The sequence below is a fragment of the Notothenia rossii genome, assembly GCF_949606895.1.
Source record: "Notothenia rossii genome assembly, chromosome: 6".
In the NCBI taxonomy this organism is placed as follows: domain Eukaryota; kingdom Metazoa; phylum Chordata; class Actinopteri; order Perciformes; family Nototheniidae; genus Notothenia; species Notothenia rossii.
Genome location: NC_136909.1, coordinates 1,970,021 through 1,988,323, shown reverse-complemented (window position 1 = coordinate 1,988,323; position 18,303 = coordinate 1,970,021). Strand labels below are relative to the sequence as shown.

At 44.5% G+C, this 18,303-nt stretch overlaps 1 protein-coding gene across 1 annotated transcript in view; it reads right to left on the bottom strand.

Annotated features, from left to right (window-relative positions):
- LOC307043332 (netrin receptor UNC5D-like) overlaps nt 1-18,303 on the bottom strand; it is a 254,270-nt gene that overhangs the window by 79,436 nt on the left and 156,531 nt on the right. Inside the window, 2 exon segments of the mRNA XM_079687717.1 lie at nt 4,746-4,913; nt 7,334-7,514. Coding sequence (XP_079543843.1) covers nt 4,746-4,913; nt 7,334-7,514 — 349 coding nt within the window.

The following is an 18,303-nucleotide window of genomic DNA, read 5'->3' as shown; positions in this document are numbered from 1 at the left end:
TCTGGTGAATGCTAATTTCTGGAACTCCTGTCATCTGATCAGAAACAGCTCATCATGCTCAGTTTAGCACACCATATGGCGCCTTGAGACTTTGCGGCAGGGATGCATCGTGGGCGGCGGGGGAAGAGTAATTTTCCTTTCTGAGGAGCTAGTTACACTTTTCTTTGTGACTTCTTCACGGCTACTTGAAATGCTAATGATGTGTTTGTGTTGACCGCTGCTGAGAGGAATTTTCTCTCCGTACTTGTTGACTGCTGGTAAACACAGAGTCTGACAAAGAGCTGCAGGAATGAGTCCTGACACCAGGGAGGGAATTCTGTCTGTTTTTTAGGTTGTTTTCCTGAAATAAGGTCTGTGGTTAACACAAGCGGAAGAGATTTGAACGTTTTGTTCTGCGACATAAAATATGTCAATAAATACCTCACTGGTGGATTTAGAAAGGTTGCTAACAAGTGTCTAAATGAGAAATGAGACGACTAAACTTCATCACACCCAACATTAGCCTCCTTTAGCTTAGTGGTGGTGACGTGAAGTCATGTGACCGTGCTGTAGTTCCTTTATAGCCCAACATTAGCCTCCTTTAGCTTAGCGGTGGTGACGTGAAGTCATGTGACCGTGCTGTAGTTCCTTTATAGCCCAACATTAGCCTCCTTTAGCTTAGTGGTGGTGACATGAAGTCATGTGACCGTGCTGTAGTTCCTTTATAGCCCAACATTAGCCTCCTTTAGCTTAGCGGTGGTGACGTGAAGTCATGTGACCGTGCTGTAGTTCCTTTATAGCCCAACATTAGCCTCCTTTAGCTTAGCGGTGGTGACGTGAAGTCATGTGATCGTGCTGTAGTTCCTTTATAGCCCAACATTAGCCTCCTTTAGCTTAGCGGTGGTGACGTGAAGTCATGTGATCGTGCTGTAGTTCCTTTATAGCCCAACATTAGCCTCCTTTAGCTTAGCGGTGGTGACGTGAAGTCATGTGATCGTGCTGTAGTTCCTTTATAGCCCAACATTAGCCTCCTTTAGCTTAGCGGTGGTGACGTGAAGTCATGTGATCGTGCTGTAGTTCCTTTAGAGCCCAACATTAGCCACCTTTAGCTTAGCGGTGGTGACGTGAAGTCATGTGACCGTGCTGTAGTTCCTTTATAGCCCAACATTAGCCTCCTTTAGCTTAGCGGTGGTGACGTGAAGTCATGTGACCGTGCTGTAGTTCCTTTATAGCCCAACATTAGCCTCCTTTAGCTTAGCGGTGGTGACGTGAAGTCATGTGATCGTGCTGTAGTTCCTTTATAGCCCAACATTAGCCTCCTTTAGCTTAGCGGTGGTGACGTGAAGTCATGTGATCGTGCTGTAGTTCCTTTATAGCCCAACATTAGCCTCCTTTAGCTTAGCGGTGGTGACGTGAAGTCATGTGATCGTGCTGTAGTTCCTTTATAGCCCAACATTAGCCTCCTTTAGCTTAGCGGTGGTGAGGTGAAGTCATGTGACCGTGCTGTAGTTCCTTTATAGCCCAACATTAGCCTCCTTTAGCTTAGCGGTGGTGAGGTGAAGTCATGTGACCGTGCTGTAGTTCCTTTATAGCCCAACATTAGCCTCCTTTAGCTTAGCGGTGGTGACGTGAAGTCATGTGACCGTGCTGTAGTTCCTTTATAGCCCAACATTAGCCACCTTTAGCTTAGCGGTGGTGACGTGAAGTCATGTAACCGTGCTGTAGTTCCTTTATAGCCCAACATTAGCCTCCTTTAGCTTAGCGGTGGTGACGTGAAGTCATGTGACCGTGCTGTAGTTCCTTTATAGCCCAACATTAGCCACCTTTAGCTTAGCGGTGGTGACGTGAAGTCATGTGACCGTGCTGTAGTTCCTTTATAGCCCAACATTAGCCTCCTTTAGCTTAGCGGTGGTGACGTGAAGTCATGTGACCGTGCTGTAGTTCCTTTATAGCCCAACATTAGCCACCTTTAGCTTAGCGGTGGTGACGTGAAGTCATGTGACCGTGCTGTAGTTCCTTTATAGCCCAACATTAGCCACCTTTAGCTTAGCGGTGGTGACGTGAAGTCATGTGACCGTGCTGAAGTTCCTTTATAGCCCTACATTAGCCTCCTTTAGCTTAGCGGTGGTGACGTGAAGTCATGTGACCGTGCTGTAGTTCCTTTATAGCCCAACATTAGCCGCCTTTAGCTTAGCGGTGGTGAGGTGAAGTCATGTGACCGTGCTGCAGTTCCTAAGTTCTATAGAAAATGTTATTGTAACTTTAAAGCTTTGTAGACACTTTTCTATAATACTTCATTATTTGACTTCCTGCTCGCTGAATTCTTCATGTGTGGTTTCCTAAATTGGCTCCTCGTTAATTTGTTTTGGTGACATTTTAGCAGCTGAGGAACTTTGTGATTTTCCTATCCTTTTCTTTCTTGCTGCGGACAATGTGTTCACAGCAGAGGATACATTTTCTGCAAAAGGGAAAGGTCAAAGTTTTCATGAACTTGCTTGAAGCTTCTGTTACGTTACATAAATGGCAACAGACGGTAACTAAAGGACGTTTATATACACATTTTTATATAACACGATATGTTCACTTCACACTGCAGAGAGGAGAGCATTAATGCATGCTAGAAGTGTCCCTGAAGCTTCTCTGAAACATCTCACCCTCCACAAAGAGCCTTTATTTGTCGTCTCGCGCAATTGACCTAAATTAAGATGCATTCCTTTCACCACTTAACAACAATGCACTTCACACACAGAGCATGTGTTAACACTAAATGATTATAATGTGAACAATTGTCTGTCTCAGAGTTAGTCGTCTCATAACTAAGTGTGTGTCAGTATATCTGAGATGACTAGGTTAGCTACGTTAGCTAGCTAGCTCACAGCAGATCTGCAGTGACATCAGAAGGAGTCATGTGACCACATTGTTCAAATAAGACCATGAAGCATTTTAGGCAAGTTTCTAACAATGATCTCCCAGCTGTGTGCGTCACTCTTTAGTGTCCCCTGGTCTCCAGCTGTGTGCGTCACTCTTTAGTGTCCCCTGGTCTCTCAGCTGTGTGCGTCACTCTTTAGTGTCCCCTGGTCTCCTAGCTGTGTGCGTCACTCTTTAGTGTCCCCTGGTCTCACAGTTGTGTGCGCCACTCTTTAGTGTCCCCTGGTCTCCCAGCTGTGTGCGTCACTCTTTAGTGTCCCCTGGTCTCCCAGCTGTGTGCGGCACTGTTTAGTGTCCCCTGGTCTCCCAGCTGTGTGCGTCACTCTTTAGTGTCCCCTGGTGTCCCAGCTGTGTGCGTCACCCTTTAGTGTTCCCTGGCCTCCCAGCCGTGTGCTTCACTCTTTAGTGTCCCCTGGTCTCCCAGCTGGGTGCGTCACTCTTTAGTGTCCCCTGGTCTCCCAGCTGTGTACTTCACTTTTAAGTGTCCCCTGGTGTCCCAGCTGTGTGCGTCACTCTTTAGTGTCCCCTGGTCCCAGCTGTGTGCGCCACTCTTTAGTGTTCCCTAGTTTCCCAGCTGTGTGCTTCACTATTTAGTGTCCCCTGGTCTCCCAGCTGTGTACTTCACTTTTAAGTGTCCCCTGGTGTCCCAGCTGTGTGCGTCACTCTTTAGTGTCCCCTGGTCCCAGCTGTGTGCGCCACTCTTTAGTGTTCCCTAGTTTCCCAGCTGTGTGCGTCACTCTTTAGTGTCCCCTGGTCTCCCAGCTGTGTACGTCACTCTTTAGTGTCCCCTGGGCTCTAGCTGTGTGCGTCACTCTTTAGTGTCCCCTGGTCTCCGTTGTGTTTGAGCTTCTTCAGCGTTTGGTTTCTGCAGCTTTTAGTAAACGCTGCATGTCTCCTCAAGCTGCTGAATGTTCTCTAAACGCTGCATGTCTCCTCAAGCTGCTGAATGTCCTCTAAACGCTGCATGTCTCCTCAAGCTGCTGAATGTTCTCTAAACGCTGCATGTCTCCTCAAGCTGCTGAATGTTCTCTAAACGCTGCATGTCTCCTCAAGTTGCTGAATGTTCTCTAAACGCTGCATGTCTCCTCAAGCTGCTGAATGTTCTCTAAACGCTGCATGTCTCCTCAAGCTGCTGAATGTTCTCTAAACACTGCATGTCTCCTCAAGTTGCTGAATGTTCTCTAAACGCTGCATGTCTCCTCAAGCTGCTGAATGTTCTCTAAACACTGCATGTCTCCTCAAGCTGCTGAATGTTCTCTAAACGCTGCATGTCTCCTCAAGTTGCTGAATGTTCTCTAAACGCTGCATCTCTCCTCAAGGTGCTGAATGTTCTCTAAACGCTGCATGTCTCCTCAAGCTGCTGAATGTTCTCTAAACACTGCATGTCTCCTCAAGTTGCTGAAGATGTTTCTTCATGTGGAACCTTTTGGTTTTTATATCTGAATCGTTTCTGAAGCTGCAGCTCGTTTCGCTTCATGGAAGAGTTTTGGAACGTTTGTTGGCCACCGCACTTTTCTCAGTTTTTCTATTCGTGGGGGCATGAGAACTTTTCTGCACTAACCCCAGGTGCATAACTTTCCTCCATGCAGCAGTTCCCTCTTTGCTCCACCAGTAGCTCACAGGGATGTGGTCAGAAAGAGTCCCTTTAAATATTGGCGCCAGATAAATATCCAACATGTTCGTTAAGTATGCTTAGACTAACTCCCACTGTACATTTTACATTTGTTTTCAATTGAATATTTAATAATCCATTCCTGGCACAAATAATGCATACAACTTGTAAATGTATGACTTTAGTATCTGTACAAAGAGTGAAGTATTCCTGCAGTGACACTCACCTGGGCAGAGGGCGTTGCAGGTGATCTTCTGCACGGACATGCCCTCGCAGAACGCCCCCCCGTTGAGAGGCGCCGGGTTAGTGCAGGTTCGAGACCTCTTCTGTACCCCCCGCCCACACGGCACGTTGCAGGGAGACCAATCTGTCCACAGAGACCATCCGCCGTTCACTGCAGAGAGAGAGGAGAGAGGGCAGAGGAGTATGAGAGTCAAATAAGTGTTAGAGAGATTCTGACTTTTTCTCAAGATTCTGACTTTTTCTAAAAAACTAAAAAAGTATGGCTTTTTCTAAAGATCACAAAATCCGGACTTTTTCTCAAAATTATGACTTTTTCTCAAAAATCTCAAAATTATGACTTTTTCTTAAAAATCTCAAAATTATGACTTTTTCTGAATACTTATACATGCCGGCTCTGCATGCACAGCAAACAACCAATCACAATCAAGTCTCCAAAGCAAAGGGACCTGGTGATCAAAGGTAGACACACTGAATAAAGTCCTTTCATGTGTTTCTCCAGGGCAGTTCGGCGCTGCTAACCGAGCTAGCTCAACTTGTTACGTTACATTTCATTTAGCTGATGCTTTTTTCCAAAGCGACTTCCAATTACCAATTACAGGGACATTCTCCCTGGAGTAACTGAGGGCTAAGTGCCTTACTCAAGGGCACAGTAGTGGTGGTGTTCCTGGCGGGATTTGAACTCACAACCTTCCAATCTTCAGCCCACCTCACTATCCATTAGATCGTCACTATCCTTGTTGCTCTGATAACTTAAGATCCAGACGTCTGTGACTAACATCCTTCATCCGGTTAAATATAGTTAGAGAAATACCAATTGTATAGCATTAAAGTTCAAGAAATTATGGTTTGCGGACAAAAAACTGCCTTTTTTTCAATTCCTGTATTTCTTCATATCGCAATGTATATATCGCAGGGGAAAAAAGATATATCGCAATGTCAGTTTTTTCCAATATCGTGCAGCCGTAGCGGAAAGTCATTCTATATTTAACTGATTTAATGTAACTCCTGATTTGTGCTCAGGAAAGTAATTGTGTTTGAGAAATTCCCTCGAGATGAGAGAAGGATTGTTAATGCAGTTAGTACACACCATAGTTTACTCACACGCTGTTTACACGCCTCTTCACTGTGTTTGGTTTCTACACCAGTGATTAACACACCCATCGCCCTCTTTATTCCAACACATGTATTATTCACTGGCTCAATTTATGCCTCTCATTTCAAATCAATGTGTACTTTATGAAGGGAAATAAGCCACTGTGTCTTAATCTCATTCAAAAGGAGTGTTGCTTATTAAGTATTTATCAGCCAGAGGCCCTGCAGGAACATTTAGCTTCCAGACAGATCAGAGAGGAAACTGCCTCTAACACAGAGTACAAATAACACCATTTTAAGGCCAGACAGGAAGTAGACACTCAAGGGAACAGCAGAAGAAGACGGACAGGAAGTAAACACTCAAGGGAACAGCAGAAGAAGACAGACAGGATGTAAACACTCAAGGGAACAGCAGAAAAAGACAGACAGGAAGTACACACTAAAGGGAACAGCAGAAGAAGACAGACAGGAAGTAAACACTAAAGGGAACAGCAGAAGAAGACAGAGAGGAAGTAAACACTAAAGGGAACAGCAGAAGAAAGACAGACGGGCAGTAAACACTAAAGGGAACAGCAGAAGACAGACAGACAGGAAGTCAACAGTAAAGGGAACAGCGGAAGAAGACAGACAGACAGGAAGTAAACACTAAAGGGAACAGCGGAAGAAGACAGACAGACAGGAAGTAAACAATAAAGGGAACAGCAGAAGACAGACAGACAGGAAGTAAACACTAAAGGGAACAGCAGAAGAAGACAGACAGGAAGTAAACACTAAAGGGAACAGCGGAAGAAGACAGACAGGAAGTAAACACTAAAGGGAACAGCAGAAGAAGACAGAGAGGAAGTAAACACTACAGGGAACAGCAGAAGAAAGACAGACGGGAACAGCAGAAGAAAGACAGACATGAAGTAAACACTAAAGGGAACAGCAGAAGAAGAAAGACAGACGGGCAGTAAACACTAAAGGGAACAGCAGAAGACAGACAGACAGGAAGTCAACAGTGAAGGGAACAGCAGAAGAAGACAGACAGACAGGAAGTAAACACTAAAGGGAACAGCAGAAGAAGACAGACAGACAGGAAGTAAACACTAAAGGGAACAGCAGAAGAAGACAGAAAGGAAGTAAACACTAAAGGGAACAGCAGAAGAAGACAGACAGGCAGTAAACACTAAAGGGAACAGCAGGAGAAGACAGACAGACAGGAAGTAAACACTAAAGGGAACAGCAGGAGAAGATAGACGGACAGGAAGTAAACACCAATGGAAACAGCAGAAGAAGACGGACAAACACCAAGGGAACAGCAGAAGAAGACAGACAGGAAGTAAACACTAAAGGGAACAGCAGAAGAAGACAGACAATACTTCTACCAGAGTATTTTTAAACATGAGTATCTGTACTTCTACTCGAGTAAAGGATGTGTGTACTTTTCCCTCTCTGCTTATATACTGTATGTATATATTGAAGGTAGTGACAGCGTACCGAACACGATGACGGTTGCGGTGGTGCTCCTTCTCTTGGACACGATGTTGTTGGCCATGCAGGTGTAGTTCCCCGAGTCGGAGAGCCGCGCCTCGTTGATTATCAGGTTGTGGTCGGCTCGCGTGTCGATGTTGTCGTCGGTCAGAGAGCTCAGCAGCTCGTCGTTTTTCAGCCATTCCACCTGCAAGAGATCATTAAGGAGGACATTCTTAAGAGACTGATTGATGATTCATGGACACAGTTTCAGCATCATGTGTTTGAACTTCAATCCTGTTCAGAGTATTTATGATAGCAGTCACTTCAAGTAAAGAACACCTCAAGAGTAGAATAGAATATAAGCATGTATTGTCATTATACAAGTACAACGACAAGAGTCCTCCTTGTTCTTGTATTTCAATAAATTATTTTATGCCTCGGGACTGGGGACACAGTATTTCGATCTTTCTTTGTAAAATCATATTTTGAGATTGACAATAAAGTTGACTTTGACTTTGTAAAGCTACTCCGATTAAGGTGCCATCAAAACATTCAGAATAGACAACCAACAAGCAAGACACGCAGGTGACAGCATGGTGACAGCATGGTGACAGCATGGTAACAGCATGGTAACAGCATGGTGACATGGTGACAGCATGCTAACAGCATGGTGACATGGTGACAGCATGCTGACAGCATGGTGACAGCATGGTGACAGCATGGTGACAGCATGCTAACAGCATGGTGACAGCATGGTGACAGCATGGTAACAGCATGAGGACAGCATGGTGACAGCATGCTAACAGCATGGTGACAGCATGGTAACAGCATGGTAACAGCATGAGGACAGCATGGTGACAGCATGCTAACAGCATGGTGACAGCATGGTGACAGCATGGTAACAGCATGGTGACAGCATGGTGACAGCATGGTGACAGCATGGTGACAGCATGATAACAGCATGGTGACAGCATGGTGACAGCATGGTGACAGCATGATAACAGCATGGTGACAGCATGGTGACAGCATGGTAACAGCATGGTGACAGCATGGTAACAACATGGTGACAGCATGGTGACAGCATGGTAAAAGCATGGTGACAGCATGGTGACAGCATGGTGACAGCATGGTAACATGGTGACAGCATGTTGACAGCATGGTAACATGGTGACAGCATGGTGACAACATGGTAACAGCATGGTAACATGGTGACAGCATGAGGACAGCATGGTGACAGCATGGTGACAGCATGGTAACAGCATGGTGACAGCATGCTAACAGCATGGTGACAGCATGGTGACAGCATGGTGACAGCATGGTAACAGCATGGTGACAGCATGGTGACAGCATGGTGACAGCATGCTAACAGCATGGTGACAGCATGGTGACAGCATGGTAACAGCATGCTAACAGCATGGTGACAGCATGGTGACAGCATGGTAACAGCATGGTGACAGCATGGTGACAGCATGCTAACAGCATGGTGACAGCATGGTGACAGCATGCTAACAGCATGGTGACAGCATGCTAACAGCATGGTGACAGCATGGTGACAGCATGGTAACAGCATGCTAACAGCATGGTGACAGCATGGTGACAGCATGGTAACAGCATGGTGACAGCATGGTGACAGCATGCTAACAGCATGGTGACAGCATGGTGACAGCATGCTAACAGCATGGTGACAGCATGGTGACAGCATGGTAACAGCATGGTGACAGCATGGTGACAGCATGGTGACAGCATGCTAACAGCATGGTGACAGCATGGTGACAGCATGGTAACAGCATGGTGACAGCATGGTGACAGCATGGTAACAGCATGGTGACAGCATGGTGACAGCATGGTAACAGCGTGGTGACAGCATGGTGACAGCATGGTAACAGCATGGTGACAGCATGGTGACAGCATGCTAACAGCATGGTGACAGCATGGTGACAGCATGGTAACAGCATGGTGACAGCATGGTGACAGCATGGTGACAGCATGGTAACAGCATGGTGACAGCATGGTGACAGCATGGTAACAGCATGGTGACAGCATGGTGACAGCATGGTGACAGCATGGTGACAGCATGGTGACAGCATGATAACAGCATGGTGACAGCATGGTGACAGCATGGTAACAGCATGGTGACAGCATGGTAACAGCATGGTGACAGCATGGTAACAACATGGTGACAGCATGGTGACAGCATGGTGACAGCATGGTGACAGCATGGTGACAGCATGGTAACATGGTGACAGCATGTTGACAGCATGGTAACATGGTGACAGCATGGTGACAACATGGTAACAGCATGGTAACATGGTGACAGCATGAGGACAGCATGGTGACAGCATGCTAACAGCATGGTGACAGCATGGTGACAGCATGGTGACAGCATGGTGACAGCATGGTAACAGCATGGTGACAGCATGGTGACAGCATGGTAACAGCATGGTGACAGCATGGTGACAGCATGGTGACAGCATGGTGACAGCATGGTGACAGCATGGTGACAGCATGGTGACAGCATGGTGACAGCATGGTAACAGCATGGTGACAGCATGGTGACAGCATGGTGACAGCATGATAACAGCATGGTGACAGCATGGTGACAGCATGGTAACAGCATGGTGACAGCATGGTGACAGCATGGTAACAGCATGGTGACAGCATGGTAACAGCATGGTGACAGCATGGTGACAGCATGGTAACATTATGGTGACAGCATGGTGACATGGTGACAGCATGGTAACAGCTTGGTAACAGCATGGTGACAGCATGCTAACAGCATGGTAACAGCATGCTAACAGCTTGGTAACAGCATGGTGACAGCATGGTAACATGACGCTCGTGCCACGCCCCCCTCCTTTGCAGGGGGGCGAAGTCAGCTGCAGCTCATTTGCCACAGAATCAGCCCCTGTGAAGACAGGGCTGGAATAGAGCAAATAGAGCGAAATGAGGCATGGCTAAAATGTATGATCTGTTTGGTATTTTGAAAAAAAGAACTTCACAGATATGTCTTATAGGTATGGCCCTACAATATATTATTAAAATATAGCATGATAGGTCCACTTTAAGAGAAACTGATACATGATTCATGGACTAAGTTTGTCTTTTGTTATATTTAATAAAGTAATAAAGAAAGTCAATAAACAAGTGAAACGGATCTGAAATGCAGGAACAGAGCAGCTTCATCTTCAGAGGAGAAAAAAGTTCTGCTTTCAGTCTCTCTGTGTGTTCATGAGAGGAAACAACTGGTCCGATCCGTGTATCCATCATTTCCTGGTCTTCTCTAAAGAAGAGGGACCAATGGAAACGTTGTCATGTTGCCGTTGTTCATCATGGAAACATTCATTAGCTAACAATGACATTATTGTTCTATTAATATAAAGGGAGGTCAGGTACTCTTTAAAACAGCTGCTAGTTATGGGTACTTTTTACTGAAGTACATTTCAAAGCCTCTTTACTTTGACTTGAGTAAAGAAGTTTAGTCAGTACTTCTACTTTCACCAGAGTATTTTTAAACACGAGTATGTGTACTTCTACTTGAGTGAAGGATGTGTACTTCTACTTGAGTGAAGGATGTGTACTTCTACTTGAGTAAAGGATGTGTACTTCTACTTGAGTAAAGGATGTGTGTACTTCTACTTGAGTTAAGGATGTGTACTTCTACTTGAGTTAAGGAAGTGTACTCCTACTTGAGTAAAGGATGTGTGTACTTCTACTTGAGTTAAGGATGTGTACTTCTACTTGAGTTAAGGATGTGTACTTCTACTTGAGTTAAGGATGTGTGTACTTCTACTTGAGTTAAGGATGTGTGTACTTCTACTTGAGTTAAGGATGTGTACTTCTACTTTAGTGAAGGATGTGTACTTCTACTTGAGTAAAGGATGTGTACTTCTACTTTAGTGAAGGATGTGTACTTCTACTTGAGTAAAGGATGTGTACTTCTACTTGAGTGAAGGATGTGTGTACTTCTACTTTAGTAAAGGATGTGTGTACTTTTACCCTCTCTGTCAATGCAGCTGTATAACCCCAAACCTGAAGCCTTAGTTTAGAGCAGGGGTGGGGAACCTCAGGCGCCCGGGCCGTATACGGCCCGCGAGACAATTTGGTACGGCCCTCGAGGTAACTCATAAACACACGCAAAAAAGAAAAGATTAGAGAAATCTAGACCGCAAAAAAATTAAACAAGCGAGTGCCTGTTTTTCCTGGCCAAGATCAGGGTCCTTGAACACTACACGAGCCTAACGTGTCATCACGTGGTATATGTCTCGTCTGATAGGGGTGCAGTTCTGACGGAGAGCACCAGAACGCCACTCCGGCACTTCCAAAAATTGCAGTACCGATAAGCAGCGCCATATAGACTGCCCATAAGGAGCCGTACACATGCCGCTGTGTCTGCGTGGCTGTGTCTTTAGTTGAGAGCCCAGTGGCGATCTGTTCATCTGTCATACTGATCATACAGTCAATAACTTTGTTGTTATTAGCATCTGGTTAGCTAGCTATGCTAACGAATATAAGAAACTTTTTCTCCAACCAGTGAGGTAAAGGCTCATCTTTATATGATCATTATAGTGATAGAAAAATAAGAGAATAAAGTAAACAGGTATACAATACTAATATGACAGTAAAAAAACAAGAATACAGTTTGAAAGGGGAGTGATTTGTAAAATATCCATAAAGAAAAATTAATCTGTTTACAGTTGTGTTTCCTCTGGGTGTTGAGAGATGTATCCATAGATCTCTTCATGTTGCTCTCAAAGTGCACCAGATTGATGCTTTTAACTTCAACTTTTAAAAAAAATCTTCCCGAGGGAGAATCCCCCCCGGACCCCCCTAGAGGAGGTTAGGTTCCCCCCCCATACAATACATTTGCAGTTGCACACATCTTGTGTCCATATCTTTCTGTTTTGGTGGTCATGCCACAACGTGCACGTGAATGCATGCACGAGTCATGGTGAGATATCTGGATTCAGAGTTTGCTTTTTCTTTGCACAGCATGAAAGAAAGAAGAAATGAATGGGCTGTGATTTGAGTATTTTTAAGGAGAGGTCAATAATTTGTACGGCCCTCTGAGGATGTTGTAAAAATTGAAATGGCCCTTGAGAGGAAAAAGGTTCCCCACCGCTGGTTTAGACAGTCAACAGGAGCACTTTAACCAATCTCCAGCAACAGAGAGCAAAGTCATTATAAATGAGAAACTTAGGGACGCTTTAGTGCTCCTTCTGGTTAGAGCGGCATCGCTGCCTCTGCACATTACGCTGAGTGTGTTCGGCTGACGGGCTTAGAGGAAACACGCTGCTCCCTCTGGATGCTAATAAGAAGAGTCTGGGGCATGGCATTCAGGCTGATATTTAATAATCCATTCCTTCCACAATTAATGTGTAAATACAATCCTGCTTTATATGTGTTACTGTAACAGTGTGTATTTTCCACACGTATATTCTTTACTGTTTTAATGCTATTTTATTTCTATTTTAGATGTTTACATTGTGGATTGTTTATTTCTAGTCTTTTAAATGTGTCTTATGTACAATGCCATGTCTTTTTGAGCTGCTGCAGCGAAGACATTTCCCTCATTGGGATCAATAAAGTACTTCTGATGTTATCTTAAAGGTCACCTATTATTTAAAATCCTCTTCTCCATGTCTCTTCTACATCAACATGTGTCTCTTCTTCTCCATGTCTCTTCTACATCAACATGTGTCTCTTCTTCTTCATGTCTCTTCTACATCAACATGTGTCCCCTCTTCTTCATGTCTCTTCTACATCAACATGTGTCTCTTCTTCTCCATGTCTCTTCTACATCAACATGTGTCCCCTCTTCTTCATGTCTCTTCTACATCAACATGTGTCCCCTCTTATTCATGTCTCTTCTACATCAACATGTGTCCCCTCTTCTTCATGTCTCTTCTACATCAACATGTGTCCCCTCTTCTTCATGTCTCTTCTACATCAACGTGTGTCCCCTCTTCTTCATGTCTCTTCTACATCAACATGTGTCCCCTCTTCTTCATGTCTCTTCTACATCAACATGTGTCCCCTCTTCTCCATGTCTCTTCTACATCAACATGTGTCTCTTCTTCTCCATGTCTCTTCTACATCAACATGTGTCCCCTCTTCTTCATGTCTCTTCTACATCAACATGTGTCCCCTCTTATTCATGTCTCTTCTACATCAACATGTGTCCCCTCTTCTCCATGTCTCTTCTACATCAACATGTGTCCCCTCTTCTTCATGTCTCTTCTACATCAACATGTGTCCCCTCTTATTCATGTCTCTTCTACATCAACATGTGTCCCCTCTTCTTCATGTCTCTTCTACATCAACATGTGTCCCCTCTTCTTCATGTCTCTTCTACATCAACATGTGTCCCCTCTTATTCATGTCTCTTCTACATCAACATGTGTCCCCTCTTCTTCATGTCTCTTCTACATCAACATGTGTCCCCTCTTCTTCATGTCTCTTCTACATCAACATGTGTCCCCTCTTATTCATGTCTCTTCTACATCAACATGTGTCCCCTCTTCTTCATGTCTCTTCTACATCAACATGTGTCCCCTCTTCTTCATGTCTCTTCTACATCAACGTGTGTCCCCTCTTCTTCATGTCTCTTCTACATCAACGTGTGTCCCCTCTTCTTCATGTCTCTTCTACATCAACATGTGTCCCCTCTTCTTCATGTCTCTTCTACATCAACATGTGTCCCCTCTTCTTCATGTCTCTTCTACATCAACATGTGTCCCCTCTTCTTCATGTCTCTTCTACATCAACATGTGTCCCCTCTTCTTCATGTCTCTTCTACATCAACATGTGTCCCCTCTTCTTCATGTCTCTTCTACATCAACATGTGTCCCCTCTTCTTCATGTCTCTTCTACTTCAACATGTGTCCCCTCTTCTTCATGTCTCTTCTACATCAACATGTGTCCCCTCTTCTTCATGTCTCTTCTACATCAACATGTGTCCCCTCTTCTTCATGTCTCTTCTACATCAACATGTGTCCCCTCTTCTTCATGTCTCTTCTACATCAACATGTGTCCCCTCTTCTCCATGTCTCTTCTACATCAACATGTGTCCCCTCTTCTCCATGTCTCTTCTACATCAACATGTGTCCCCTCTTCTTCATGTCTCTTCTACATCAACATGTGTCCCCTCTTCTCCATGTCTCTTCTACATCAACATGTGTCCCCTCTTCTTCATGTCTCTTCTACATCAACATGTGTCCCCTCTTCTCCATGTCTCTTCTACATCAACATGTGTCCCCTCTTCTCCATGTCTCTTCTACATCAACATGTGTCCCCTCTTCTCCATGTCTCTTCTACATCAACATGTGTCCCCTCTTCTCCATGTCTCTTCTACATCAACATGTGTCCCCTCTTCTCCATGTCTCTTCTACATCAACATGTGTCCCCTCTTCTCCATGTCTCTTCTACATCAACATGTGTCCCCTCTTCTCCATGTCTCTTCTACATCAACATGTGTCCCCTCTTCTCCATGTCTCTTCTACATCAACATGTGTCCCCTCTTCTTCATGTCTCTTCTACATCAACATATGTCCCCTCTTCTTCATGTCTCTCATACATCAACATGTGTCCCCTCTTCTCCATGTCTCTTCTACATCAACATGTGTCCCCTCTTCTTCATGTCTCTTCTACATCAACATATGTCCCCTCTTCTTCATGTCTCTCATACATCAACATGTGTCCCCTCTTCTTCATGTCTCTTCTACATCAACATATGTCCCCTCTTCTTCATGTCTCTTCTTCATCAACATGTGTCCCTTCTTCTTCATGTCTCTTCCACATCAACATGTGTCCCCTCTTCTTCATGTCTCTTCTACATCAACATGTGTCCCCTCTTATTCATGTCTCTTCTACATCAACATGTGTCCCCTCTTCTTCATGTCTCTTCTACATCAACATGTGTCCCCTCTTCTTCATGTCTCTTCTACATCAACATGTGTCCCCTCTTCTTCATGTCTCTTCTACATCAACATGTGTCCCTTCTTCTTCATGTCTCTTCCACATCAACATGTGTCCCCTCTTCTTCATGTCTCTTCTACATCAACATGTGTCCCCTCTTATTCATGTCTCTTCTACATCAACATGTGTCCCCTCTTCTTCATGTCTCTTCTACATCAACATGTGTCCCCTCTTCTTCATGTCTCTTCTACATCAACATGTGTCCCCTCTTATTCATGTCTCTTCTACATCAACATGTGTCCCCTCTTCTTCATGTCTCTTCTACATCAACATGTGTCCCCTCTTATTCATGTCTCTTCTACATCAACATGTGTCCCCTCTTCTTCATGTCTCTTCTACATCAACATGTGTCCCCTCTTCTTCATGTCTCTTCTACATCAACATGTGTCCCCTCTTCTTCATGTCTCTTCTACATCAACATGTGTCCCCTCTTCTTCATGTCTCTTCTACATCAACATGTGTCCCCTCTTCTTCATGTCTCTTCTACATCAACATGTGTCCCCTCTTCTTCATGTCTCTTCTACATCAACATGTGTCCCCTCTTCTTCATGTCTCTTCTACATCAACATGTGTCCCCTCTTCTTCATGTCTCTTCTACATCAACATGTGTCCCCTCTTCTTCATGTCTCTTCTACATCAACATATGTCCCCTCTTCTCCATGTCTCTTCTACATCAACATGTGTCCCCTCTTCTTCATGTCTCTTCTACTTCAACATGTGTCCCCTCTTCTTCATGTCTCTTCTACATCAACATGTGTCCCCTCTTCTTCATGTCTCTTCTACATCAACATGTGTCCCCTCTTCTTCATGTCTCTTCTACATCAACATGTGTCCCCTCTTCTTCATGTCTCTTCTACATCAACATGTGTCCCCTCTTCTCCATGTCTCTTCTACATCAACATGTGTCCCCTCTTCTCCATGTCTCTTCTACATCAACATGTGTCCCCTCTTCTTCATGTCTCTTCTACATCAACATGTGTCCCCTCTTCTCCATGTCTCTTCTACATCAACATGTGTCCCCTCTTCTTCATGTCTCTTCTACATCAACATATGTCCCCTCTTCTCCATGTCTCTTCTACATCAACATGTGTCCCCTCTTCTCCATGTCTCTTCTACATCAACATGTGTCCCCTCTTCTTCATGTCTCTTCTACATCAACATGTGTCCCCTCTTCTCCATGTCTCTTCTACATCAACATGTGTCCCCTCTTCTTCATGTCTCTTCTACATCAACATATGTCCCCTCTTCTCCATGTCTCTTCTACATCAACATGTGTCCCCTCTTCTTCATGTCTCTTCTACTTCAACATGTGTCCCCTCTTCTTCATGTCTCTTCTACATCAACTTGTGTCCCCTCTTCTTCATGTCTCTTCTACATCAACATGTGTCCCCTCTTCTCCATGTCTCTTCTACATCAACATGTGTCCCCTCTTCTCCATGTCTCTTCTACATCAACATGTGTCCCCTCTTCTTCATGTCTCTTCTACATCAACATGTGTCCCCTCTTCTCCATGTCTCTTCTACATCAACATGTGTCCCCTCTTCTCCATGTCTCTTCTACATCAACATGTGTCCCCTCTTCTCCATGTCTCTTCTACATCAACATGTGTCCCCTCTTCTCCATGTCTCTTCTTCATCAACATGTGTCCCCTCTTCTCCATGTCTCTTCTTCATCAACATGTGTCCCCTCTTCTTCATGTCTCTTCTACATCAACATATGTCCCCTCTTCTCCATGTCTCTTCTACATCAACATGTGTCCCCTCTTCTTCATGTCTCTTCTACTTCAACATGTGTCCCCTCTTCTTCATGTCTCTTCTACATCAACATGTGTCCCCTCTTCTTCATGTCTCTTCTACATCAACATGTGTCCCCTCTTCTCCATGTCTCTTCTACATCAACATGTGTCCCCTCTTCTCCATGTCTCTTCTACATCAACATGTGTCCCCTCTTCTTCATGTCTCTTCTTCATCAACATGTGTCCCCTCTTCTTCATGTCTCTTCTACATCAACATGTGTCCCCACTTCTTCATGTTTCTTCTACATCAACATGTGTCCCCTCTTCTTCATGTCTCTTCTACATCAACATGTGTCCCCTCTTCTTCATGTCTCTTCTACATCAACATGTGTCCCCACTTCTTCATGTTTCTTCTACATCAACATGTGTCCCCTCTTCTTCATGTCTCTTCTACATCAACATGTGTCCCATCTTCTTCATGTCTCTTCTACATCAACATGTGTCCCCTCTTCTTCATGTCTCTTCTACATCAACATGTGTCCCCACTTCTTCATGTTTCTTCTACATCAACATGTGTCCCCTCTTCTCCATGTCTCTCCTACATCAACATGTGTCCCCTCTTCTTCATGTCTCTTCTACATCAACATGTGTCCCCTCTTCTTCATGTCTCTTCTACATCAACATGTGTCCCCTCTTCTTCATGTCTCCTCTACATCAACATGTGTCCCCTCTTCTCCATGTCTCTTCTACATCAACATGTGTCCCATCTTCTTCATGTCTCTTCTACATCAACATGTGTCCCCTCTTCTTCATGTCTCTTCTACATCAACATGTGTCCCCTCTTCTTCATGTCTCTCCTACATCAACATGTGTCCCCTCTTCTTCATGTCTCTCCTACATCAACATGTGTCCCCTCTTCTTCATGTCTCCTCTACATCAACATGTGTCCCCTCTTCTCCATGTCTCTCCTACATCAACATGTGTCCCCTCTTCTTCATGTCTCTTCTACATCAACATGTGTCCCCTCTTCTTCATGTCTCTTCTACATCAACATGTGTCCCCTCTTCTTCATGTCTCCTCTACATCAACATGTGTCCCCTCTTCTCCATGTCTCTTCTACATCAACATGTGTCCCATCTTCTTCATGTCTCTTCTACATCAACATGTGTCCCCACTTCTTCATGTTTCTTCTACATCAACATGTGTCCCCTCTTCTTCATGTCTCTTCTACATCAACATGTGTCCCCACTTCTTCATGTTTCTTCTACATCAACATGTGTCCCCT